The 25354-nt window shown below is 43.6% G+C and overlaps 2 protein-coding genes across 4 annotated transcripts; one reads left to right on the top strand and one right to left on the bottom strand.

Moving 5' to 3' along the window:
* Positions 1-528: 528 nt before the first annotated feature.
* On the top strand, positions 529-19915 carry LOC104917199. The gene is made up of 6 exons (XM_010728360.3): positions 529-2565; positions 12222-12692; positions 14772-14912; positions 15371-15439; positions 15962-16052; positions 16329-19915. The coding sequence occupies exons 1-6, from the start codon at positions 2511-2513 to the stop codon at positions 16534-16536; spliced, it is 1035 nt and encodes a 344-aa protein (XP_010726662.1). The 5' UTR covers positions 529-2510; the 3' UTR covers positions 16537-19915.
* A 308-nt stretch (positions 19916-20223) lies between these two features.
* On the bottom strand, positions 20224-25348 carry NUDT2 (nudix hydrolase 2). Of its 3 annotated transcripts, none has more exons than XM_010728357.3 (3): positions 25214-25348; positions 24122-24267; positions 20224-21162 (listed from the first exon to the last, which is right to left on the bottom strand). In XM_010728357.3, the coding sequence occupies exons 2-3, from the start codon at positions 24252-24254 to the stop codon at positions 20849-20851; spliced, it is 447 nt and encodes a 148-aa protein (XP_010726659.1). In that variant the 5' UTR covers positions 24255-24267; positions 25214-25348; the 3' UTR covers positions 20224-20848. The 3 variants fall into 3 exon arrangements, with proteins under 3 accessions (XP_010726659.1, XP_010726660.1, XP_010726661.1); XM_010728358.3 differs by having other exon boundaries at positions 25238-25348; XM_010728359.3 differs by having other exon boundaries at positions 25255-25348.
* Between the last annotated feature and the right edge of the window lie 6 nt (positions 25349-25354).

The following is a 25354-nucleotide window of genomic DNA, read 5'->3' as shown; positions in this document are numbered from 1 at the left end:
GTTCTGTACACGAGGGATAAGAAAGATCTGCTTTCTGGAGACCCAAAGATCTCAGTGGCTGATGTTAAGCTGGTTTGTTTCAGTACTTCTAGGCTGACAATTTTCCTGCATGGTGTTCTGGGCTAGGATCTCCTCCACCCAGCACTGGTGGGGACAGGATGAATATCCTGTACCTCACTATTGCCAGATAAAAGGGGATTTGCCTCTGGTTGTAGTGTTAATTTGCTTCTGTGGGTGGAGCACATATCCATCATGTGCCCTGAAGGAGGATGGGGGCAGCAAGGGGAAGCTCCCACATACTTCAGTGTCTCTTGATGACAGCCAGAGTTGATGGCATCAGACCTACGGGAAGGTGAGTTGAGCTACAAGAAAAGTTACGAAGGAAGTGAGCAAAGGAAGTGAGCATGGCTTACCAGCAGATGGGAGAGGTCATTAGAAGCAAGATAACTTTCACAAAACTGAAATCTCACCCTGATGAAAAAAGATAGAGCTACTCACCCATGCCATCAAGGAAATGTAAATTAAAAAAAAAAAAAAAAAAAAACCCTGAAGTGAAGTAAGGGTGATGTAAAGGTGCTGATGGAGGTGGGTATGGGCAACACTTCCCTCAAATCACCAGTGTGGCTGCAGCAAAAGCACAACAACGTTTTGGTCACACATTAGATCAGTGGTGAGGTCCCCGTCCCTGGAGGTGTTCAAGAGATGTGTGGACATGACACTAAAGGATATGATTAGTGATGGAACTCAGTAGGTCATGGAGATGGTTGGACTTGATGACCTTGGTCTTTTCCAAGACCCAGGTAACTCCGTAATTCTGTGGTCTGTGAAGTTTGCAGGTGTGATCTGAGACACCACAGAGCTGAACACACCAGCACTGGACTAAAATTTGAGATGAAAACGACAGGAAAATTTAAAACCTCATTATTGTTATTTCTCAGTTTTCCTTCAACAGCCACACTGAGTCCTCACCAAATTCAGTCCAGGGGACTGACCCAGCATGGTCATAATATGTTAGAGTGCCACGTCAGGGCAAGAGAAGGACCTTCCTGGCATGGCTCGGAAAAGGCTTTCTGGGTGTTGAAAAGCAACAGTGATTCAGTGGGCTGGGAGAACAGAAAGCGTGGTAATGCAGTGGAATGGGCTGCCCAGAGAGCTGGTAGAGTCACTGTCTCTGGAGGTGTTCAAGAAACATGGAGATGTCACACTGAGGGATGTGGTTAGTGGGCATGCTGAGGATGGGCTGACACATGGACTAGATGATCTCAGAGGTCTTTTCCAACCTTAATGATTCTATAATTCTATGAACTGTAGGATTAGGTAGATCAGAGACAGACTTTTTGATGCTGGGCACAACACAGCCTCTCCATGTCCCCATTTCCTTCATGTAAAATGGACCAAAGACCCAGGAGGAGAAAAGCAGGTGAAGTACCGGTTCCATAGGAAGGAATGATAGCATGATTAGCCGTAGAAGAGCACAGCAACCTCTGCACCAGGATATTTACGGAAACATTCTACACCTGCCTGCAGTGCACCTCCATTCCGGAGAAGGAAAACAAGGTCCTGCCTCTGCTCCTCTGCAAAGGGACTCTCTCAGTGAGTGCAACAGAGCATTCACATTTTATATCTTAGAACAAAGCAGTAATGTGGAAAAAAAGTTAACATATGTGCTTTTAAAAATTAAAAACACCGGTGTTCAGTGCAACTTGGTGCATTGCCCAGGGAAGTCCTACAACCGCAGTTCTGCAGCATTTTCCGTGAGTGCAGCACAATGGTCAGGCAGGAGTGGCTCCGGGAACTCCTGGTCTCATGGGCAGAGCGGGGAGATTCGATGCTGATGCCATCCAGCGCGGGAGCCAAAAGGAGAAATGGAGTGTCTTTGTACGAGAGGCACCTCTGCATTTAATGATGATGCAGAGGGGAACTGCTCCAGCGAGCAGGTGGGACAGGGAAGCACAGCGAGGAGGGGGCTGGTAGAGAGCATCTCTCTGACAAAGCTTCCCCGGCTGCTGTTTCACCCAACTGCTGCTGCTCGGAGAGCAACGTGGAACTTTCCCGCAGCTCGGAGCTCAAACTGACGCACGCAGAAAACCTGAAGAGCCGACGACCCCTTGACAGCGCCCGCCCCAGCCGAGCACGGTTTGGGCATCCCACGCCCCTCCACGCTTTGCCTTCTCCTCCCGGGCGAGCCTTGCATCCTGCTCGGGCCCAGCCCCGCGGGGCAGCCCGCCAGGCTCCTTAGCATGCGGCTGCTGTTGCCGAGGAGCAGCGAGAAGCCGTGGTCGGCGGCTATTCCGCGTCGGTGCGGCGTGCCCTCCAGCCCGGCTCGCCATAGGATTTCTCCTACGGGATAACGCCCAGCGGGACCTCGTCCCAGCGCCGACGCTTCGCTGATAAGCGTCCTGCCAAGGCGCTAGGACAAAAGAGGAGATTTCTCCTCCTGGCAGGCTTTTTCTGCCTTGAATGACAGAGAGGGCTCCCGAGGCTCCTTCCCCCGTCCGAGTTGGGACACAATGGAGCTTTTCAGGCTGAGTCTGAGTTGCATTTGCCTCCTGCCTTGGCTTGAGGGTAAGTTTCTCTTCCTTCGGGGTAGCCAGAAAAGGGAGATGTGAAGCACCTCCCGGAGCTTAACCCAGTTTCCTGCTGAAATGCTCTGCCTGCAAAGCTCTAAGCCCGCCGGCTGTAAAAGAAGTGCCTGCAAGTGCATTTCAAATTTAAATAGGATTAAACACAAGTGTTTAAGAGGACTGCTCATGCAGGGCACTACAGCATCATATTGGCCACTTTTAACAGCAAGTCGGCCAAACTGCAGTGAATTAATCCCTGGGTGCTGGTTTTCTTGTCATGTCCTGGTGTCAGATAGTGGAAAAGGGGACAGGACCCTGTGGAGCTGGTCCTGCTGCATGGTGGTCGGTGGTCAGCAGAATGTGCTGAGGACCCTGTGCCACTCAGCATGGCACAGATCATGCTGTGTTCCAGTGGGTGACTGCCTACTGCCAAGGTCACTGAAATACAGCATCCTGCAGGCATGGGAGGATTTGGGAGCCAAGCAGCCTGGGGCTTGGGGAGAGGAGGGAAGAAGGAGCCTTGGCAAGCAGCATCCTGCAGAGCCAGAGAGATGTTTCTAAGGAACAAGCCCTCCAGCTGGCCCACCTGTCATGGGCAGCAGGCAGCAAAGTCCCAGAAATAATAAATAATTCTGTTTTTATTTTGTTGTTCTGCCTGAGGATGCAGGTTATTGAAAGTTCTTCACCGAAATGAATCCCTCAAGTGTTTCAGGACTCATTCAGCCCCTGAATGCAAGGACAAGAGACCTGTGGTTTTACAAGCTGCATGCTCAGAGATTTTCAGGCTCCCTGGACAACAATTTTGCCTCTGCAGCTGGGATTTTTATTCCCTAAAGACAAACCTCAGACTCCTCAGTGATTTTTTTGCACCCTAAACTCTCAGTTAAATTAAATCCAGCAATTTCCATCTCTCCTTTTTAAGTCCCAGACGGAATGCATGCATTTTGTTGTGCCAATGGGCAGTGTGGTCAGGGCAGGAACAGGAGATGTTGGGATGTCAGGACTGCAGGAAAGCTGTAGGGATTTTGTCTTTCTCTTTGCTCCAGCAGAGATCTTGCCCGGTGCTGGGAGACAGTGGTGCTTTGCTGCTGTCCAACAGGAGCTCCATAGCTATTTTATTGGTAAATTGAGGAGGATCAGAGGATGTTTTCCTCCAAATTTCTGTTCTTTTACGGTGAAATGCATTTGATGTAATCGTGTGATCAGTTGCTGCATTTCAGCTAAACCACTAATAAAACCACAGGGGTTTTTCAAGAATTGAATGCATCTCTCCAATATCTGGGAATGCTCAAAACAAGCTCAGAGGGCAGAGAGCAAACGTTCTTTGTTTGGTGTGATTTTCAGTCTATCCCACCTACAGCTGCAGTCCTAAGGCACTGAGCAGGACAGAGTTTCTTGCTCTTGGCAGACTTCAGAGGTTCATTTTCCTGCTGTAAAATGGGAATCCTGGAATTGCCTAAGCTGCTGGTAGCTTTGGAAACTCCCTGCCATACGTGGGGGAGCTGAAGTGTCTTCCTGTAAAGTGAAGTCTCACAGCTCCCCAGCAGAGCACTGTCCTGTGCTTGTGAGATCAGACAGAAAGCTGCAAACAGAAAACTGCTGAAATAATGCCACATTTCACACTGATTCAAGGGAGCTGAGAGCAATGGCCACACAGATGTTTCTCCCACAACAACCCCTGGGAACCCCTCTCCCCAATTTGTGCTGCTGGCGGCTCCAATTCCACCGGTTCCTTTAAGCATCATTTGTGGAAGGGGCATAAAGACCAATAGTATCCAGTACTTCTCCCTCCCCAAACATTTTTCCAGCCTCCAACCGTTTTCTGCTCAGGGGATTTCCTCACCCCAGTGTGTTTAACTATTCACTGGCTCCCAGATTCCTCTCCTCCACCTGCATGGAATCTCTCCTATGGCAAGGATGCTGTGTGCATGGAGCCATCTCCTCCTCAATGCTGCTAGCCTTCCTCTTCTGCCTCCAGTTTCATTTGGGGCTGGTTCCTGGACAGTCAGCCCCCACCCATTCTCTCTGACCTTCCTGGATTACAAAGACCTCCTCCATATCTCCCTCTATGGACTGGTTTTCCCCACATACACGAGGCTTTTTGGCCTCACTGACTTCTGCTTCCCATCAATTACCCCTGTGTGTTTCCACACTAAAACTTTTCCTTTATTTCTATGACTGCTCTGGTGTCTTAGATACTCAGCCAAAAGTAGACCTTACACCAGTAGCAAGAGCTATGAAGACTTGTTGGTCAAACAAAAATAAAGTTTTTCCTAAGAAAACTGCAATGGTAAGGAAAAAACACAGGGCAGCGTTGTTGCTAGAAGCAACAGCTGGAAACAAGTCTTGGAGTACTGTGTTGCTGGAAAGTAATCTGAGTGCAGAACATAAAGTATTTGCAATCAGGTGCTTGCCCTGACAAGCAATTTGCCAGCTAATTACTGGCAATATCAGTAGGCTTCGTTGACTTTTCTATAAAAATGACATGACTTATGAGAGCTAATCGTTGTCTGAAGTGATGGAAATAGAGCACCATAAACCCAGAGTTGCCAGGTAGCTGCTCATTCAGCTCCAGATCTGCCTTTGCCCCATTTTACAAAAANNNNAAAAAAAAAAAGTGAATGTAAGTCTATAGAGTAGTGATCTTAGATTTAAATAATGATAGAAATTTCCAAAACTGCCCCGTGCCCAAGAAAAGTCCAATGAATCAAAGGACAGAAGTTCTCAAAGTTCTCTTTAGAGCTGTACCGTAAGACAAGCAGGAGGAAATGTGTGGGAAAAACAATAGCAAAAATGAAATCAATGCACATGATGATCTCATAGCAACTGCACACTTCAGTTACTGGCTTGGCAATTGGGCAACATGAACATCTGAATCCTGCATGGAACTTGCAGTCCCCTATTCCTCAAACAGGCAGTGATTTGCGTCAATCTGCATTCTGCAGGAGAAATACGTGTCCTGAACCACCCTGCCAGTTCTGTACTGGTTTCTAAGAGACCACTCAGGAGAAGCACTCTTGTGGGAAGGGACTTTTTATAAGGGCACATCGTGACAAGATGAGGGGGAATGGCTTTAGACTGGAACAAATGGTAGGAAGAAATTCTTTACTGTGAGGGTGGTGAGACACTGGAACAGATTGTCCAGTGATGTTCTGGATGCTTCCTCCCTAGAGGCATTCAAGGCCAGGCTGCAGGAGGCTGTGAGCAACCTGGTCTAGCGAGAGGTATCCCTGCCTATAGAAGGGGGTAGGAGCTAGGTGATCTTAAAGGTCCCTTTCAACCCAAACCATTCTATGATTCTATGATTTGCCCCTTGTTAGTGGAGGCCCTGGAGTAGAAGATAGATCCAGAAAATAACTGGAAGTCAGGTTGGTGGATTTTCAAATTGCCATATGAAAGTTTCTTGAGGCCACAGATCACAGTTATAGTGGATGGGATGGTTTTTCTCAGCCACCACACTTTGTGGCTGAGAACAACACCTTTTGCCTGTTTAAAAGCAAAACAGGCCATTCTTTGGGAGCACCCACCTCTGCCCTCCTTACTTGGAAAATAGTCTTTTGACTGTTCAGTTCCCTTTTTATACTCCAGTTTTTGGGAGTTTCCAAAGAAAAATGGCCATGCTGTAAGTTTATCAGCCTACCAAGCTCTTGGGCCAGTCCCTAGCTCATGCCTTGCTGACTGCTGTGGGTCAGCCTTTACCTATGTAAACACACAGGCTTTCAGTGGGGCTATAAGGATTTGATCAATCTGCAGATCTAAGCCAGTTATTCCAGTCTTTCCTACACAAAAACCTCACTGCCAAAAAGGAGGCATTTCTAAAGACTGGACACCTTTGGATCAACGCGATGGCCAACACCATGGCTCTCACTGCATCTAAGTTTCCTGCTTTTGACCAAATGGATCTAGGTCATCTGCTTCATTATATCTCTCTTATGACAACAAGTTATTTTTAATTTCCTCATCCCACAATCTCAGGCTGGTCTCCTGTGGTGGGATTTTGTGAAAAGGAGCTACTTCTGGGCACCATCCAAGCCTGCTCCTGCTCAGTACTTCATATTTATTCATAAGCAACTCAAGCTGCTTACTTCAGTTAAATTAAAAGCAGTGTTCCTATGAGTGATCTCACAGGGCTATGTTTTGTACCAGGCTACATCTGCAGGGGAACCTTCCAACCTTAGCTGGAGATTCCCTCTGTTTTGCCACAGTATCTTTTCATTTCTATCAAGTCCTGACCCTCAATAGGAGATGGAAACAAATAACATTGGAACAGCTTCCTCCTGTTCAGAAAAGACATTAAGCTGTGCTTTTGCTCATGGCAGGATATGATAGCTTCAGGCATCTCAGCAAATTGCTGCTGTTGCTATGATTAAATCCATGAAAGTCTCTTCAATCCTCATCCGCCAACTTTCTGGACTGCCTGGTTTTGCAGATGTGTTACAATGAGTCCGTAGGAATGTCTGAATTTAAGATTAGTCCTGAAATTGAATCCCAGTCAAGAGTCTGGATAGAAAAGTGTGGTGGCTGTGCATTACCATTGTCAGACTCTGGAACAGGTACTAGCAATGAGGTTACATACTGTGCTTGCATGAAGGAAGAGGGTTAGATATCAGTATGGGATAGGGCCTGGTGTTGTCCCCATAGCCACAATGATGTTTGAGAAACTAAAGTTGTCTTTCTTTGCATTCTTTGGTTATTTTCCCTTCTTCTGGGCTCTGAGAGGAGCCAGAAGCTCTTATAGAAGTGTTTTGAGTGAGGACAGAGATGGAAATTGCTGGCAGAGCAAATTTAGAGGATGGGATTCTTCTAAACCCTTATCCTCCCAATGCTCCAACACCATGGAGGGGCCCTAATCCTGGGAGAGATGATATTTAGGGTGAGTTAAGCAAGAAGGCAAACATTGGTAAGATATATAAGACCAATGTGGGCCAGCCTGTGCTGCTGAATGCTCCATAGCTGTGTGACCTCATTCAGTTTTAGACAGTAGAGCCAGAACTCACCTGAGCAGGTAATGCTCTGGCTTGCCCCACCATTACTCAGGCTGCAGCACTGCTGCTGCAATGTTCCCAGGCTGCAGTGCATGTATAAGTGCTGCGCTCAGTATGGGTAGAAGCAGCAGCCTGAAAACATTTCTCTGAGCTGTGCTTGCTGCTGCCTGGGTGACTTGGGGCAACCCACTGCTGTGGTGGTACCCATGAAGACATGGGAGCTCTCCTGAGCGGTGGGGGTTCACACAAAGCAACTTTTACAGCAGATGCTGCAGCCACACAGATGGCTGCGTGCCTTCCAGGACAGGTAGAGGCAGGAGAAGGTGGATTCCTCACAGTGATTTCACAGTCATTTCCTCCTCAGAAAAAAAAAAAAGAACCAGCAACTTGGCAAGAGAAATTAAGCTAACTGAGGCATATTGTAAGAGTTAGTATCCTGAACTGGGGAAGGCAAAAGAAGTTAATGTCGGTTCTGTATCTCCAGGCTCCTTGCTCACCTGCAGCCTTTTGGAAATCTGCACTCACTCTGTTCTGACTTATCCTCTGCTTCTGCAATCCCAAACAATGTCCTAAATGGCTTTGATCGAACACTGCTAAGAAAGAGTAGACACTTTCCCAGCAACGCTGGGGCTACAGGTAACCACGGCCCTCCCAACAGCATTACCGTAATTAGGAATGTTGCATGGATTTTGCTGTTGGTCATGTAAGGAACAGCATGTCCCAAGAGTGGTTATGTCACAGAGAGGCAGGGGACTGCATTGGCTTGTTTATCTTTTTTGTGACCAGACGGAGTGGCAGTGACATAGGATGAACAAGCTGGCATCGAGTGCTAGAAATTGTTTGTTTTGTTCCTAAAAATATAAAGAGGCCAAAATGTTCAAGCATGAGCAGATCAAAGCAGGCATCTATTCCAGTCCCTTGGATAAGGCTGGCATTTTCCATAGAAGCTGAGCTCACATCCTCAAGGTGTAAGCTGGCTACCATAGTCTGCATGCTCCAAGTTAACATTTAACATGGTAGGACAGACGGCCTCATTTGCAGCGCTTCAGGGCCTCACAGTTTTGGTGGAAAAAAATCATTTTCTTCCTGACTTAGAAGTCTCAGTGTCTGATATGTATCCCAAGGTAAACGTGTTTTTTCTGATTTCTTGTGCATTGCTTATGACCTGTGGGGTCACAACGACTGTTGCCAATTACCTTTAGCTCACCATCAGTGTCCTTCAGATATCAAAATGTCAACCTCAGGAAAGCAATAATGTACTGTTGGCAGATGGTGAACCCAAACAATCTACACAGGCTCTCATCTTGATAGGGATCACATAAATCAAAGAATCACCTTGTTTGGAAAAAACTTTCAAGTTCATAAAGTCCAACAGGGTCACACGGAAAATTCTGTTTTTGTGAAGCCAGCTTTACAAGATCCATATCATGAGAAACAACACCATCAGTAGTAAAGATACTCAGACCACATACATTACTGAGGAAATGTAAAAATCTCAAAGAAAGCACATTGGTTGCAGTGCTGAGCTTCCCTAGCTTTCATGTATTTCCTTGGCAGACATGCTGTCTTGGATATTTAGTGGAATGAGTCTTTGAAAACTGAACGGGGGTTGGTCTCAATGATCTCTAGAGGTCCCTTCCAACCCCTACAATTCTGTGATTCTGTGAAATCTGCATAAAACTGAGCTGGTAGAAAAAAGCAGCTCGAAAGGGCAAGAGCATGGTAGGTAATATGGGGCAGGATGATGATGTCCTAAGGAGGAATGTACACTGCCAGTGACTGTTCACAGGGAAAAAAGATAAATCTGAGCAAATGACAGGCTCTGGTGCACTGAACAAAACAGAATACAATATTTTTAAAGCCTCAAAGGGCTATGCAAACTGTTCCTTAAAGCAGCCTCAGCACCAAAGGACTGGGTTATGACAATTATGTCAGACTTGAGAAGGATCCTTGCACAGCTTGGACAACAGAGGTCACTGGATTTAATTTTGGAATCAGATAAATCAGGAGGAGCAACAAACAATTTGTGGTCAGGCAGACAAGTATGAGTAAAGCCAATACAGATCTTGTAGTGGGATCATATCAGTGACGGCATCAGTGGCTCAGAAATGGTGAGCTGATCTGGACCTTGCACTTGTATTTGCAAAAGGGTTTGAGAAAGATTCTTCTGCTAAGAACCTCAAAAACTCTGTTCTTACAGAGTAATGAGAGATTTCACCCATGGTCTGGTAACTGGTTAAAGGCAAGGAACAAAGAGGCAGAATAAGTTGAAAACGATCACAGCAGAGTGAGGTATCTGCAGGCTCTGACAAAGATCAATGGCACAGTGATCTTGGGAAATGGGGTGAATAATGAAGTAATAAATTTTGCTGATGGCACAAAATTACTCAGAATAAGCTAAAGTGAGGCTGGCTGTGTGGAGTAGCAGAAGAAGCTCATGATACTGATTGAGCAATAAAATGGTTATTGAACATTAGTGTGGAAAAACATGGTGTAATGTACGTGGGAAAAATAATTTTAATCATAGATACCCAGAAATGCTCTCCTAGCTAGCTCATTCAGCTTGGGAAGGAAGCACTGGAGAGCTTGCAGATATCTCTCTTGCATGCTCTCTTTACTTGCCTGATTTTTACTCTCTTCCCCTACAAGCAAATGCTGATGCTCAGTGTTGGAGACAGGATGAGGTGCCCAGAAAATATTTTATCTGACCCATTAGGTTCTCACGTTCTTCTGTTACATTTTTATGTAGCTCTCAGTTCATCACTTCTGAAATTAATTTCTCTCAATTAAAATGAAGCAAAGTGTTTCTGAGAATCCTGCATTTCAGCTCCTAAAAATAAACAGATGGATGGCAGGAGGGGTGGGCAGGGGATTGTATTCATCCCTTTGGATTTTCTGAAGATTAGGGGAGATTAATTGAGACATTTTGGTAAATGAGACATTTCTCCTGCCATTGGAAGCTAGCAGTAACCTGTCTTTGAGGCAGAAATTCAAGCCTAAGGCACACTGAATGTTTTTATCCAGCCCTCACTGAGAAATAAGGAGGACTGGACTCATCTGCTACCCGAAGATCTCCCAGAATGTAACTGCCATTTAGGAACCTGCTCTTGGCATCTTGGAACCTGCCTGGATTGGTGACTCTCTCAGGACCACAGAACTGTATTTGCCAGCATGGACACATCCAGCTTTCTCCCAGAGTAGGTGCAGGAGTTGTTCCGCAATTTCTACCTGCCTCTCCCCATGCATTCAGACCTGACCAAACAGCCCAAGGCTGTTTTTGATTTAGCAGCCTACTGACACTATTAATCTAGCAGACCCTTAGAATTTCCTGAAAGAAAACATGAGAGTTCTTTTAAGCTATTGTTCCTATTCTTGGTATTGTGTACCAGCTCCTGTTTACATTTCATTATTTTTTTTCAAGTACTGAGCCAAATACATGCTGCCAAAGAAAAGCATTGTTCCTTGCCTTGTGAGGGGAAATTCTGCAGAAATAGATGTTTAGATAAATATCAGTCTTCTTGTCTATTACCATTTTTCAGTCTCCTCTTTATACTCAGTAGTGTATGTTGACAGGATCTTAAATCTGTCATTCCTGGGGATGCATTAAAAATGTCACTGCAGAAGGTGAAAGTTGCTACTTGTTAAGTGTAATTAAGCCTAAAATATCTCTGAGAATGTGGAACCTGAACTACTTCTTTCACTCCCTCAATCTGCAATTTAGGCATAAAATACAAAACAGGAAGGAGCTACATCTGTGTCAGCAACATATGGTTTTGCATTTAACATTTTGCTCAGGATGTTCACAGGCCACACCTGCTGATTTTTTACTGAAAGTAGATATAATTGTCCAGCTAACAGGATGACATCCATCCCAAATCACCAAAAATGCTGAGACCCATTGCTACTAACTGCAAGAAGCAACTATAGAAATTGTTTCAAATGGCATGCTGTGGGACAGCAGCAACATCTCTTACAGAGGGACCTTTAAAAGTAGTAAATTCATGTCTGGGGAGTGCAGACCAATGCCAGGTGTACTAATCCAAGTTTAGTTTGATATTTATTCTGAGTTGTGTCATCCAAGTACTTGCAGACTTCTAACAGGGTATGGTTGTATCCTAATGTTCCTGTAATAGCACAAGAAGACACTTAATGGAGCGATAGCCTAAGTGGCCTAATTGGCCCCAAATGGATAGCATTCAGGGGTTCAAGGGTTTCAATTGCTCTTTTTTATATGAAAAAATAGAATTAGAAAAGTGTAAAAAAAAAATCCAAACCATCTAATTATTTTGGAGGAAGAGAAAGATGGGTACCTTTTTCAAGCTATAATCAGTTCAAATACAAATTAAATATGTAGAGACAGATATTTCATGAAAGCACCATTTCCCAAGGACAGTGCGCTTTTTTCCCGTTAGTTACATGGGAATTAGATACACAGCACTGTCATTTCTTCCCTCCAGTATTGCTCCTCACTTTTTGTGCACTCTGAATTTTAAAGAAATGTCATTCTGAGGAATCAGGAGGCCAGGTGAATGGTTTATGTAACCAAGCCCAGTCAGAAAAGATCCGGTGGGTTATATCTCCCTTCCCCAGGGCTTTTACAGTGCTTGGTGCTCAGGTGATGTGTTTGCCTTGGAGATGTACCATATTAAACCGTGCTCTGGTTGTACTGCAGTAGCAGAGGGGCAAGGCTTCCTCATCAGAAACATCCGTCTGGAAAAATGCATCCATGTGTCCCACCGCGAGGCTGACGGCATCGGCCTGGCTGAGTGCATGCCACACTCCCAGCAGCAGTGGTGGAGCTGGGACCCGGCCAGCGGGACCATCACCAGCCTGCAGACCAAGCAGTGCTTGTCAGCCCACAAGACACGGGAGTATGGCCTGGCCAAGATGGAGCCCTGCAGAAACAGGGAACACCAAGTGTGGGCCTGCAGCAAGAAGGGGCACTTGACTCTGCAAAGCTTGGGCTTCCACCTCAGCACCAAGGATGGAGGCCACAAGGTCTTCGTCTCAAGGAAGAAGGACAAATTCAGCAGGTGGAAGACTTTGGAGGATGAAACCATCTGTGCTGCTGCCCAGAGAGCTGCTCTGAGACCTGCTGAATCAATGCGGGGAGTTGTAGACACACGGGTGTGGATATATGAAAGTAAGATGAGGTAGAGTTAGTTAGCTGTTAGTTTCTAACAGCTAACGGCTAACTTTGGGCATCATCCAGGTCACCTAACACCAGGCTTTCATCCTTCATTCTAATCCATGATCACATCAGCCTCATCTGCAGACATACCAAACAACCCACAGTCAGCCCTGCTGCTTTCTGGGAGCTGCTGCTCAGTGCTTCCAGAAAGCACACAGTGCCTTGCAGGACGAGGCCTCTAAATGTCAGCTGCCACTATGGTGATGGCCAGAAGACAGGTATTTTGGAAATTTCGCCTGAATCAGTGAAGAATAGCTGGGCACAGCTATTGCACCCGGGTGTGGCTGTCACCATTTCTCAGATGGCTAGTGAAGCCCACTGCAGACCACTATAATTGGACCATAATTCATCATCCAGTTTGATTCCCCATTTCCTTTAATTCACCTGCAAGGGAGGGTGTTTTCAGGTCTTCTTTTATGCAGTTGTGTCCAGAATCGAGACCTGAAAAATCACACTAAGTTTCTCCTCTCCTCTCCCTTCTTCCACTCCAGGGACTTAAATACAGACAGTGTTTGTAATGATTTTTCTGTGTTTGTTCATTGTAGGTGACAAGATTCCCAGTCTTGCTCTAGGGAAATTAGTTCCCTCATAGGAAGATTTCATGGCCTCAGATTTTCAGCATTGCAGAAATGAATGAAGAAAAAATATGATTTTTTTTTTTTATTTTTTTTTTGGTGTAGTAAGCAAATGGATTAAGAGTATAAGCTTATGACGCAAAGAAGTTATATCTAATTGGAAACAGAAGAAAATATGAGAGCTTTTACAGCTGTCATGTAGACAAGATGGTCTTTTAACTGAGGTTTTTAAAAAGCCTACAAAGTCAACGTGTAATTATCACAGATCAGTAGGCACAAGCATTAGTGTTTGTTTAGGATGAAGATAAATACAGCAAATAAAAATTAAATACTATAATAGGCAAGCTAAATATAGGCCAGGACATGTGTACGACATTTAAGATATGGGAAAAAGGCATGTGAAAAAGCATTTGCATTCCCTGAGGCAATGTTCCTGGCAGTCCAGGGCTGCCTCAGAGCCAGGCTCCCCAAATAAGGCTGCAAGGGTAAACACAGGACAGGCTTTAAATCAGGTTGCACTAGTGTGCCCTGTGCAAACTGACAGTTTTCTTACCAGCCCCACGGCAGGGCTGGCTTTCTTGCCACATGGATCAGTGCAGGAGAGCATCTTGCTGCCACAAGATTTTCCACAACCTCCCCTCTGGCAGTAGCTGCTATCCCACACTCTACCTCTGCTGTAAGCCTGTCAAGGCAAAAAATGCTGATGAGATTTCAGCCAGCTTGCTGCCATATAGAAACACCTGCCTTTGCTCAGAACTTGCTCTATGTCAGATCCTCTGCAGTTCTTCAGAGTCCGACTCTGGTTACTGCAGCGGTAGTGTCCGGAAAACACTGTGCAAGCCCACCTGATACATAAGCTTTTCCCCCTTCATTTGCACTCCACAACATCTAGATCAAAGCAGGGCACTCTAGCTTCTTCAGAAGACAGTCTGCCAGCCATGACCTTCTTTTCATTCAGCCTAAAAACAATTTGGTATCTAGATTTCTCAAATAATCAGCAACATTTGACATGGTATCATGCTTATCTTACTCACTTGCAAGAGAATAAGTACTGCTTTCTACCCTTTTGAGCCCATTCCTCCATCTGCTGTGTTAGTATTACCTGTAACACTTAGCTATAGTTCAGCTTGCTTTCTCCTCACAACCCTTTAACTTCTGGTGTCGCATACGTATTTTCTAGACTAATTACCTTACTCTGCACCAGAAAATAAACTCTGTTCCAGCTCTAGATTCAGTCTTTAGAAATTCATTTATTTTTTGAAACCCAAGAGAACTGAAGGCCTCTGGTATACTGCAAGAGGTGACTGCAATTGCACTGCATCCCATTTGCCTTGCAGGGTTAGGACTAACATAGCAGGGCAGCGTTCCCTTCCTTTGCTGGGCACTGAATGTATTCAGATTTCTGTACAAAAAGTGAATTACAACGACATGCATCTTTGCTTTATTTCCTACCAAGGTAAAACCATCGATTCATCAAAGACTGATGCCATGGAGAGGGAATCTTCTGTGGGCTTCACTGACCCACCTCTGGTGAATAAATTGAACAGCACAATGGTTTCTGTGAAGACTAAACAGGCATACCTCCCAGAACACGAGGGTGAGCACTTTCCTCTTCTGAATGCATATACAAGAACAGCAGGAGGAGAAATCTGGGCAACATCTAGCAATTACTCAAGCTTTTTTTTCTCAATAGTGCTAAGAACCTTGGTATTTCTGAAGAACTTCCATGTATACTCCTGAGAGATTCAAGACTTTACTCTCACAAGGCACACTGAGATGTTTGCCTTGACAAGTGGTTTAGTGTATGGCCATAACCTTAGTCTGAAGGCACAGCCATAGGATGTGCTAGGAGCAAAGATATCTATGATCAGGTACATACATTAAACCATCTCCTCTAACAACTGGAGCAAGACACAGGGAAGCACTGAGGAACAAGCCTTTTATCCCTTTCTAGCTCCGTACAAGTGGCTACAGTTCAGCTCAGGAAGAAACCAGAGCTTCCTTCGGTCCAACAATGGAAACCACTAATCTGTGCCTTTCTGCTTCTTTCCCCAGATGTGTCGTACAATCACTCTAAAAAGCATCATGGAAATCGAGGGAAAACCACTGGGGCTAGGCTTGCAGGTAGGTCCAGAGATCAGCACAGGACAGTGAACAGCTGGATAGAGGCTCATCAGTGCCACTGACTTTCTTATCCGCTGCAGTTACATGATGCTGGATCCTGGACGTTTAGTAGGGAACAGGAACCCCGAACAACTTACCAGAAAAGCGCCTCTGAAAGATCAAGCAAATCTCCCCAGAAATAAGTGAAAACATACAAATATTTTATCCCAGTTCACCATGAGAAATTCAGATACGCACTAACATGAGTGCCTTTCCTCAGCCTTTTTTATTTTATGTCAGAGAGCTGCAGAACAGGGAAGTATGAACGGCTGTCATCTTCCAGGCAAGAAATAAAATCTTTCTATGGAAATTTCAACAGTTGCAACTTAATGCAGCTGTATGGCTTTGATGTTATAAAAAAAAGCAGTTTTCCTGTTACCTGCTAGTCTGTAGGGACATTTGATGTGTTTTTGCAGTAACACTGGCTATTGTGTAAGAATGGGAATAAGCATTACATGATTGTTTCCTATTACATCCTCCCAGGCACCAATTGGAAGACGGCAATGCTAGTCCTCAGCCCCTTGGCATTCATACTGGGATTAATAATACTGACGCTCAATGTTCATTACAACAAGTAAGTTAGATTACGGTTTTTCAGTCTGTGTTGCATTTCAGAACGTGCCTGTGCTCACCCATGATGTCACTGATGATTTCTCCTCTCTACTATTCTTTTTCCTGCTCACTGTCCCATGCAAATACTGCTGTTGGCTATCTCTTCCCTATGTGTACAATATAATCCTTGAAGATTATTAAGGGAATTTGGGCATCACGGTTGCTGATTCAGTTTATGTGGAAAGGCAACAAAGTGGTAGGCAGATGCAATTACATACCCTTGCCTCTTTTACCCCAGGAAGAAGAAAATCCTCTCTGCTCTGAAGAACCCTCCAGCCAGCAGCAGCAGAGCTGACTTACGGGAGACGTCTCCCTTACGAAGATGCCCCCAGCTGTACCTCCCACCATCTCGTTCCCCTTCCTTGCGGCATGGAGAGATACTCATTGAGTGGAAAGATGGAACCGTCACTCCTCTTTTCGATAATGCCAACTATCAGGTGGACTAGCACTGAAATAACACAGCTGCTGTTTCATTGCTTGTTACTCTTCACCATTCTCACCAAGAAGAAAGCCTCCATAATGAACCTCCTCCCAGGCATTACCATTTTGTTTGGGAGATGTAAGAGCTGTTTTTTTTTTTCCCCTTCTTTTTCTTTAAACACAGAAATCACCCTATGAAGCACAAGGTTGAAGCAAGCAGAGCAGACTTTTGTTTAGGCACCCAATGCCTAAATGCATGGCTTTTCTATTTAACAAAGCCCAAAAATAGCAAAATGAAGCTGGCATCTTGCCAACTTCAACCATCTATTGTCTTGAATTTGTAGTTACTGAGCATATGAGAAAGTAAATCCTTGGAGACAAAGTATAATGCAAGCTTTGGTGATCTTTAAATACTTTTTAAGTTTAAACTAGCTGCCAACAGTCACAGAAGGCTGTTGATTATTTTGTCAGTGTGTGAACTTAACTAATATGCACTGTCTTCAGGACTCAAAGATGAGTCTCTTCTAGACTATCTGCCAAAATACTCCCCCCACTAAGTTAACACAGCAAGTCATTTTTCGAAGTTAAAAAACTGCACTCCATTCCTCTCTGCATCACTGCAAGAGTCCTGCTGAGTGAATATCTGTCTCTCAAAATATTTACATACTTAAGATCTACTGACCCTCATTATAGTACACATCCTCTTCCTTTACGTAGAATGACAAGTTAATGGTGCTGCTTGTTGGGGATATTATCGGGCCATTTTATACCAGATTTCCTGTAGTCACATGGAATAGCCAATGAATAGATATACTGCTCCCACTTTGAGCAGGAATAGTTTTTGTTGTTAGTGTTTCGTGTCTTTTTTTTTCTTGGAAGAAGATACTCTTCAGCTTCTGCACTTCTTGCATAATTATCTGTGACTTGTCATGCTCAATTCTGATCTTTACTCGGTCAAACTTGCAATGTCTTAGTGTGTTCCTGATATTCATGAGTTTATGCCTTCCTTCTTGCTGATCTTGTGATGTTGTAAACTGTAATCACAACTATAGATCAGGAAATATCTGGGGAAAGAATTACTAACACCAGCACATTACAAGTACAAGCTGCATCACTATATTTGTTCAGTAGTGCAAGAGAAACTTACCTCTTACTTAAACAACATTTCTCACTTTTTCCTAAGTGAAGACATGCAATTTCAGTGGAGCTTTGACTTCACAAAATCACAAAATGCTGAGGTTGGCAGGACCTCTGGCTCCACCTGGTCCAACCAGGACAAGTGGGGACACTCAGAAAAGGTTGGCCAGGACCACAACCAGGCAGCTGTTGAAGATCTCCAAGGAGGAGATCCACGACCTCTGTGGGCAATGTGTGCTAATGCTGTTACTCAATCAGCACAGAAGAGTTTCTCGATGCTCAGACAGAGGTTTCAGTTTGTGCTTGTTGCCTTTCATCCTAGCATTGGGTACAACTGAAAAAAAAGCCTGACTTCATCCCCCTTGCCTGTCTCCTTTGCAGTTCTCTACAGTTTGATTTTATTTAATCTACGACAGACAGAAGTTCTCCAAGGAATTTGCCTCTGACTTTAAAAACAAAAACAAAGCAAACAAAACAAAACAAAAAATCCACAGATCTCCAGCCTGGTGAAAAGTTAACTGCTATATTATTAAGAGCTTGGCTGGTCTCAATAAATAAATAAATAAATAAATAAATAAATAAAATAAAATAAAAATACAAGCAGTTCAGGATGTAAACTCACAGACATTGGTTATAGGTGTCTTCCCCAGGCAGATTATTCTCTATTTTTTTACTGGAGCATTTCCCAGATGCTTCTTGGTAAAATACTTCAGTTCTAGACATGGGCAAAGAAAGAACGCTTTCTTCACCAGCAACCAAAAAACACAAACGATATTCAGAACTGCATTCTCAGTTTCCAATACTACCCTTTAAAACAAATCCAAAGACTTTGCATACACTTTTAGGTCAAATTTCCAAATGCGTAAGCATCCTTTTACGCGCAAAAATTATGAGAATACATTCTGTACACACATTGCTCAAAATGCCCACAAGAATGCCTCACCAATTACCACATTTATATGCTTTTAAACTTTTTCTTTGCCCAATTAAGTTGCTTGAAATTCTGCCTGTGGGACACCCTGCCTTACAGCACACAGCACTTGCTAACCTCCAAAATGCTGATGCACTTAGGGAGCTACGCGCAGAACAATGTCATTAAAACACATATATGGAGTTCAACAAGTGCTGTGTTTCCCAGAGAAGCAAATCTTCACTACTGCCAAATGGGCAGAGCATATGACTTGTTAAAGATGCTCTGTAATTCATACTTAACATGCAAATCTTTCCCATAAACATGAAGGCAATCATGCAACTGTTTGCATAGTACTGATTAAATGGCAGCTTAAACAATAATGTAAAAAATAATTCTGCATAGGCATCCGACTGTTTTCTACCCCTCCACCTTGCTAGTAGTTGTTATCTTCCAGATAGTTCTCACTGGCTTACTTAGATTACTTAGATTATATGCTGAAGACCAAATTTTCCCAGATATGGGCAGGGGAGCTGAAAAATGCGGCATTTCATCATGAGAGGTCTCAAACATCACGTTTTCAGCTGTCCACCAGGAAGGACTCTGAAATAGATGATGGAGATGGACCAGGTGACAGTGGGAGACGCCTTCCACCCTCTGCTTCCATCCATTAGCTGAGCAACACACAGAGCAGTTGCACAAACCTGAGCGCTGTTCACTTTCTGCCATCACCTGAATGTAATGCTTTTACAGTGTTAACAATTGAAATAAAACTTACCTGTGAAGTGGAATAACACTAGATTTTATTTGTTTTTATACCTATGCAAAAAAGACTGCATTTTGAGAATACTTTTGTAAATCAATCCATGGGAAGGAAACAGTGATAAACATGACATTACTGCTACAGGTGCCAAAGGATGAGCACCACATACCTGGGGAATATTACAACACTAAACTGCAGCACAGTTTTCAGCCCAGTCATGCTTGCACATCTGGTACTGAAGGTCTTCACCAGGGCTAATATAATGCCAATTACCATCTTCCCTCCTGAAGCAAATAGGAAAACAGAATAGAAGCAAAACCCCCTTTCTCATACACTCGCTTGCTTTGTAAAGCAGTAAGGTGCAAGTGTTTAGGCAGCAAAAACTACAGAAGACAAAGGGAAGGAGGGACTTTTTTGGGGGTGGGGGGGAGTGCAAGGGGGAGTTATCTGGGATTCAGAAACCTTGCTTTCTTTCACAATAATTTAATAATGCTATCATTCTTTTTTGGTATTACCGTACCAAAACACCCAAAAGATTATGAGTCATTACTAACAGAACATCAGTGATCATACAAAGTGCTAGCGTGTCAAAGACAAAAGAGAGATTCACAGAAAAGCTGATGCAGGTGAAGATGCAGAAGCCAGAAGCACCACCACAGCCTACTGTAATCACCCAACAGAATTATCTGCAGCAAAACACTGACATCTTGCATGACCGTGCTGCCCCTGTGTGTGCAGTCTGCAGCCAACAATGCTATCAAACAGATGCAAGGCCTATTAGCTCACATACTCCGTGCAGAAAATGCTCTGTTAGGCAGCCACAGATTTCCCTGTCACAACTTTTTGAATAATGTATGTATAATATCTGTTAGAGAACAAAAAGGAAGGGGGAAGAACTCCAAGTTCACCATTTAAATACTGTATGTCAACAGTTTACTGAGACTCCTTGGATAGCAACTATTTTCATAACAGAACAATAGATATGTACATAAATTCATGATACAAACAGACCTGAAATGATTTGACAGATTATCACAGCATATCAGCATAAGAATTGGGAACAGAACTACTGCTGCCCTATTTTAAATGCAAGATGCAACTTCTGCAATACACATTTTATTATTAAAAAAAATCTCCATATGCTCATTTTTACAACACTACAGATCTATATCAGCAAGTCAAAAAACATCACGTGTTTGATTTTCAAAAACAGACACAATTATTCAGCACTTCAAGAAAAACAGAGAGGAACACAGAGAGACTTTGTTAGCTCAGGGTTTCAACTCAGACATCTCTGGCTTACAGTTGAGTCAGATCACACTATTTTTACATTAGCTATGGGAGACAAAAGCATAAGTTCTTTAAAAGCCCCAAGTATCTATTACTGAGTTTGCAGAGGTTTAGAAAAAGAAAGTATATTTCTGCAGCCATATAGTACTTCTATTGGCTAAAAAATAAAATTAAGTTTAAAAAAATATATATACCAGGCTGTTTCTCCAAAAATTCTTCTTGCTCTTCACAAAAGCATTTATTTGTCGGAGCTGAGAAACTGATGCACATCTTTCAGAGTTGCTTGCATATCCTCATATTCTGCAAATTTGCAAGCATCCTCCAGCTTCAGCCAGCGGAAAGCCTGGTGCTCCTCCGAGAGCTTAATTTCTGTGTTACAATCCTTCACTTCCGCCAGCCAGTAAACAACAGTCTTGGGTTTGCCACGGACAGGATAGTGCAGTTCTTTCCTGTACCCTTCCACAAGAGTGAGTTGACTGGCCTGAAGACCTGCCTCTTCCTGTGTTTCCCTGAAGGCTGTCTGCAAGTCATCCTCTCCTGGATCCACATGGCCTGTCAAGAGCGTAAAAAAATAAATCTCCAAGACAAAAACTAAGATTTTGTTTTCTTCATTTGACAACTGAGAAATATTAGGAGAGAGAAGAGAGGACACAATAGCGGACCAAGAGTCAAGATAGAATCAGAGAACAGAGATTGCTTTTCAAACATTTATGTCTTGATTTTGCTTCTGTGGCTTTTACAATTGTTGTTCATACTGCATCTTTCAAAATAACCAGTGGCCTGTTAGCATGAGACATCTTTTCTTCACAGTCCTACCCTCCTCTTCTGTAGCACCATGCACCCACAGTGGTCCACCTCACATTACACCGTAGGCTAAGAACTGACTGCTTACTGAATATTTTTCCTTAAGCCAGCATGAAAGGAGACTGCTGATCTCCAGGAGTCTTAGTCCTCTTCCTCAATTTCTTCCTTCCCACTAAAGCTCAAGGCTCCGTTCTGCAGAACTCTTATTCACACAAACAACACAAAAACAGTGACACCAGACACTAGCAAATTCCATTTGAAAGGTGAGTTTCACAAAGAAACATTTCAATCTCTTGATTCACAGCTTAGGACAACATCATGAATGCTATAAAATTTCAACAGTATTTTATAGCCAAAAAAAAAAAAAAGTGAATGTTATCAAACAGAACCAAATTAGCTTCCTGCATTTCCTTGTTTCAGTACATCCTAAACCACTAAGAAGTAAATCATGAAATCACTAGCTGGAAAACAACAAGGTTGCCATGCTTCATACTTAAGATTGCTTCAACCTTCAAGAGTAGGTTACAAATCCTGAGCCACACTAGGAACACTTGGATGCTAAGATTTGGATGGTAAGTTATCAGAGACCACCACTATTTTCTTCTGCACTGGGTCATGCAGCAGTTTACGAGTCTTTTTATTTTTTTTCCATATTACCCTGTGAAGTACAGCACACCTAAATGCCAGTCTTGCCAGTGGCTGTTTTAGTTCTCCAGGACACCCTATTTGTTTTATGTTGCTTAGAATGAGAGTGGCCATTACAAACAAAGGATAAATATAACATATCCCCATATCCCCAGCTGTTTGTATTTTTGTTGAGAAATGTCAGATTTAGTTTTCTCATGAAAGATCCAGACAAGACCATAAATAGAACAAGTCAAGCAAGACCTCAAAAAAGCAATGAAATACGAGCTGAGAGGCTTCAAGGGGGAAGAAAAAAAAAAGAAAAAAGCTTTATTTTGCCTCTAGTATCACTCTCTATTCTATTTAGGTGTCTGCATATAGCCACAACTTATCACAGAGAAGTATTTTCTCAGGTTTCACGTACCCAAAGCCACCTTTTAGTAATCAGATTGGTATATGTGGGAAGTTCGTTTTGCTTTGTCAAAAAGTCTCTCTCACATCTTTATGTATCAGAAGCTTAACCATCCTTTTATGTGACACTTTCTCAAATGTAAAACACAATTCTATTTAAAAAAATAACTGCAAAAAACAGCATCTGACACTGCATTTGATGTTTTAGATATTTGAGATCAAACACACAGTAACTCTAAATAAAAATAATTTCCCCTGACTCTCAGCACTGCAAGTCAAAGTCTCCTTCTTTCTGAAGGATATGCATATTTCCAAAGCTGGGACTTTTACTAACAGCTGAGAAAAATAATACACCTAGACTTGCACAACTGGATTTCTTTCATCTTATCCACAGCAAGTCCCACAGAACATCCACAAACAGTGAAGAACCACAGTTAATGACAGTCATGACCTATCAATACCAAAGATGCAGTGAGTTGAGGCAGCAATAAAACTGGAGGCTGGGTTCAGTTTCAACTCATAGGACATGGATGCTACCACCAGCCTGCCAGCACAGCGAAAGGTAACCAGCACATCTCACTATTGCTAACCTCTGCCCTAAGCTCAGCAAGTTTCCAGCTTTGAGTGGTATACTCTGCCTACCAGGAAGAGAAAAAGGACAACTGACAGCACATCACTGCAGCTTTTAGCTCCTCGAATTCATTTACACTCATGCAGTCACAATATGCTGAGAAGGAAAACAAACCCTACATCTCCCTCCCATCAGACTCAATTTGTACCAGGTCACAGTTTTAAGAGCGCAGGTCAGAGTGATGTTTATGTGCGGGAATCGAGGCAAGCACAGTTTAATTCCATAAAGGTTGCTTAGGGAACTTTAAAGATATCAAGGTGCAGCTATAGTCATAAGTAGACTTGTATCCTGTGTGCCCTTGGAGAGGTGTCAGAAGTATTAAAAGTTATAATCACTTTAAATTTGTATCTGTATTGTACAGAAGTTTTTGCAACCTGGAACTCCCTTTGAAGACCACTCACACTGAAGAGAACATAAAATGTAACAATGCTTTCATTTTTTTATCTATAAAACTGTTAATGTTATGATCTGAGCGCATGAGATACACGTGTCTGAGACATTTCACTTGCCAACATGCTAGCCATGTTCAGAACTTCTGCATTTCCTGAGAAAGCTTTTCACATGGATCTCTCCTCTCATAATAGTTATGGGTCTTGATTTTCCAGTAGGTTGCAAACTCTTCTAGCTAGGCTTTTAGTGAAGTGGACAGAGGGAGAGATTTGTAAAGTTTTCTCATTAACAGAAGAGCACAGCTGATTTTGTTAGTAGCTTTTTTTTCCCCCAATTCATAAACTCCTGTTTAGAAAACTATTCTACAAAATAAGAAGTACAAACTAGTGGGCAGAAACAGTACTTAAGAAAATGCAGAACGTACCTGAAATACTTCCGTGTTGTGCTTTTTCTGGTACCACCATGTACCACCACATACTGGCTCTGATGCAGCCATAAAACTCCTCATTCTGGTGCCCAAAGAGCACAATTAGCTGTGAATGTCAGCTAGTTAACTGCCCCCAAAGCTAACCTTAGGAGCGTTCAGCCAAATTAAGTCAGAAATATCATTCCTGACACAAGCAACACTGAAGTTATCAGAACAAACATCACCTTTTGGAGGGGTCCAGTGATGGGTCCCATAGGAGGTCTGGAGGAGGAGGTATTCGATACTGTCAGCAGCCTTAGAAGATGGTGATGGCTGCAGTCTTCTGTAGATTATCAAGCCACATGCTCTTACAGCCATGTCCCCCTCTTAACTGCAAGGAGAGCAGCAGAAGAGCACAGAGGATCAAGCACAAATAACACAGAGCTCAAGCAGACAAGCCATGTTCATCTAGGAAATGTTCTCAGCAAAGGCTAAAAGTCATCCAATCCCCCACTGTTATTACATAGATAAACTGCATCTTAGTAACCACCCATGTGAACTGTCAATGTGAAAATGAAGCCCTTTCCTTTTAAAACCAGAAACTCGTGGTTTTAAAGAAAGTTTTCAAGAAGCATGAAATATGGCTTGTGTGCCACTTCTTTGCAGTTGCTATTTTACATGCTACACTAGAGGGAGGTAAAACGATAAAAGTAAAACAGAAGCCAGAAATGTAACAGTCTGAAGCTTTTTCTGCAAAAATCTAAAGGCACTGTGCAAAGATAATATCTCAACATTACTTGGGAGTAGCAAACAGAAATAACTGCCCAACAAAGATGCCCTGCAGCAGAGAACTCCTCAGGATGTCAGTGGCAAAGCTGAGCTCTGATGCCAGAGGACGGGCGCTCTATCATGTGGCCTAGATATAAAGTGTGATACAAAATTAAAAGCTTCTTGGCGTGCAAGTTAAGCATTAATTTGATGTAAATAGCAACCACATATCTCTGAAGTGACAAGTGCTGGAAGCAAAAAGCTGTGTTCTTAAAGTCCAACAGCAAAGGAGATGAGAAATCCATTTTAAAGGACACAGCAACTCCCTGCCTCAGGTAGAACTTGTTATCTTGGCAGCACCGCTGTTTTCAATAGATGACACATTTACACAGCGCTGCTTTCCCCTTCACCATCCTGTGAGATACCAACCCCATGTGGAGATCAGAGCACAGGGTAGCATCCCACACCAGCAGCAAAGCCTCATGGCGGCACGCAGCCCCCCCGCTTCACTGCACGCATTTCGGCAAGTTCCCCCGCCAGCCGCGCCAAACCCAACCCTCGCTACCCACCGCCACAGCCAGGGCCCCGCGCACCGCGACATCAGCGCCACCTGCTGAGCGAGACGGGGAACGCCGCGCGGCCGCAACGACCCCGCAAGGACGAACAGCCCGCGGGCTGCACAGCCTCCTGCCCGCCGCTTCCTGCCGCGG

This window comes from Meleagris gallopavo, unplaced genomic scaffold (genome assembly GCF_000146605.3).
Source record: "Meleagris gallopavo isolate NT-WF06-2002-E0010 breed Aviagen turkey brand Nicholas breeding stock unplaced genomic scaffold, Turkey_5.1 ChrUn_random_7180001957424, whole genome shotgun sequence".
NCBI classification, from domain to species: Eukaryota; Metazoa; Chordata; class Aves; order Galliformes; family Phasianidae; genus Meleagris; species Meleagris gallopavo.
Note: the sequence above shows the minus strand (reverse complement) of the source record. Positions and strands in the feature narration are given on the sequence as shown.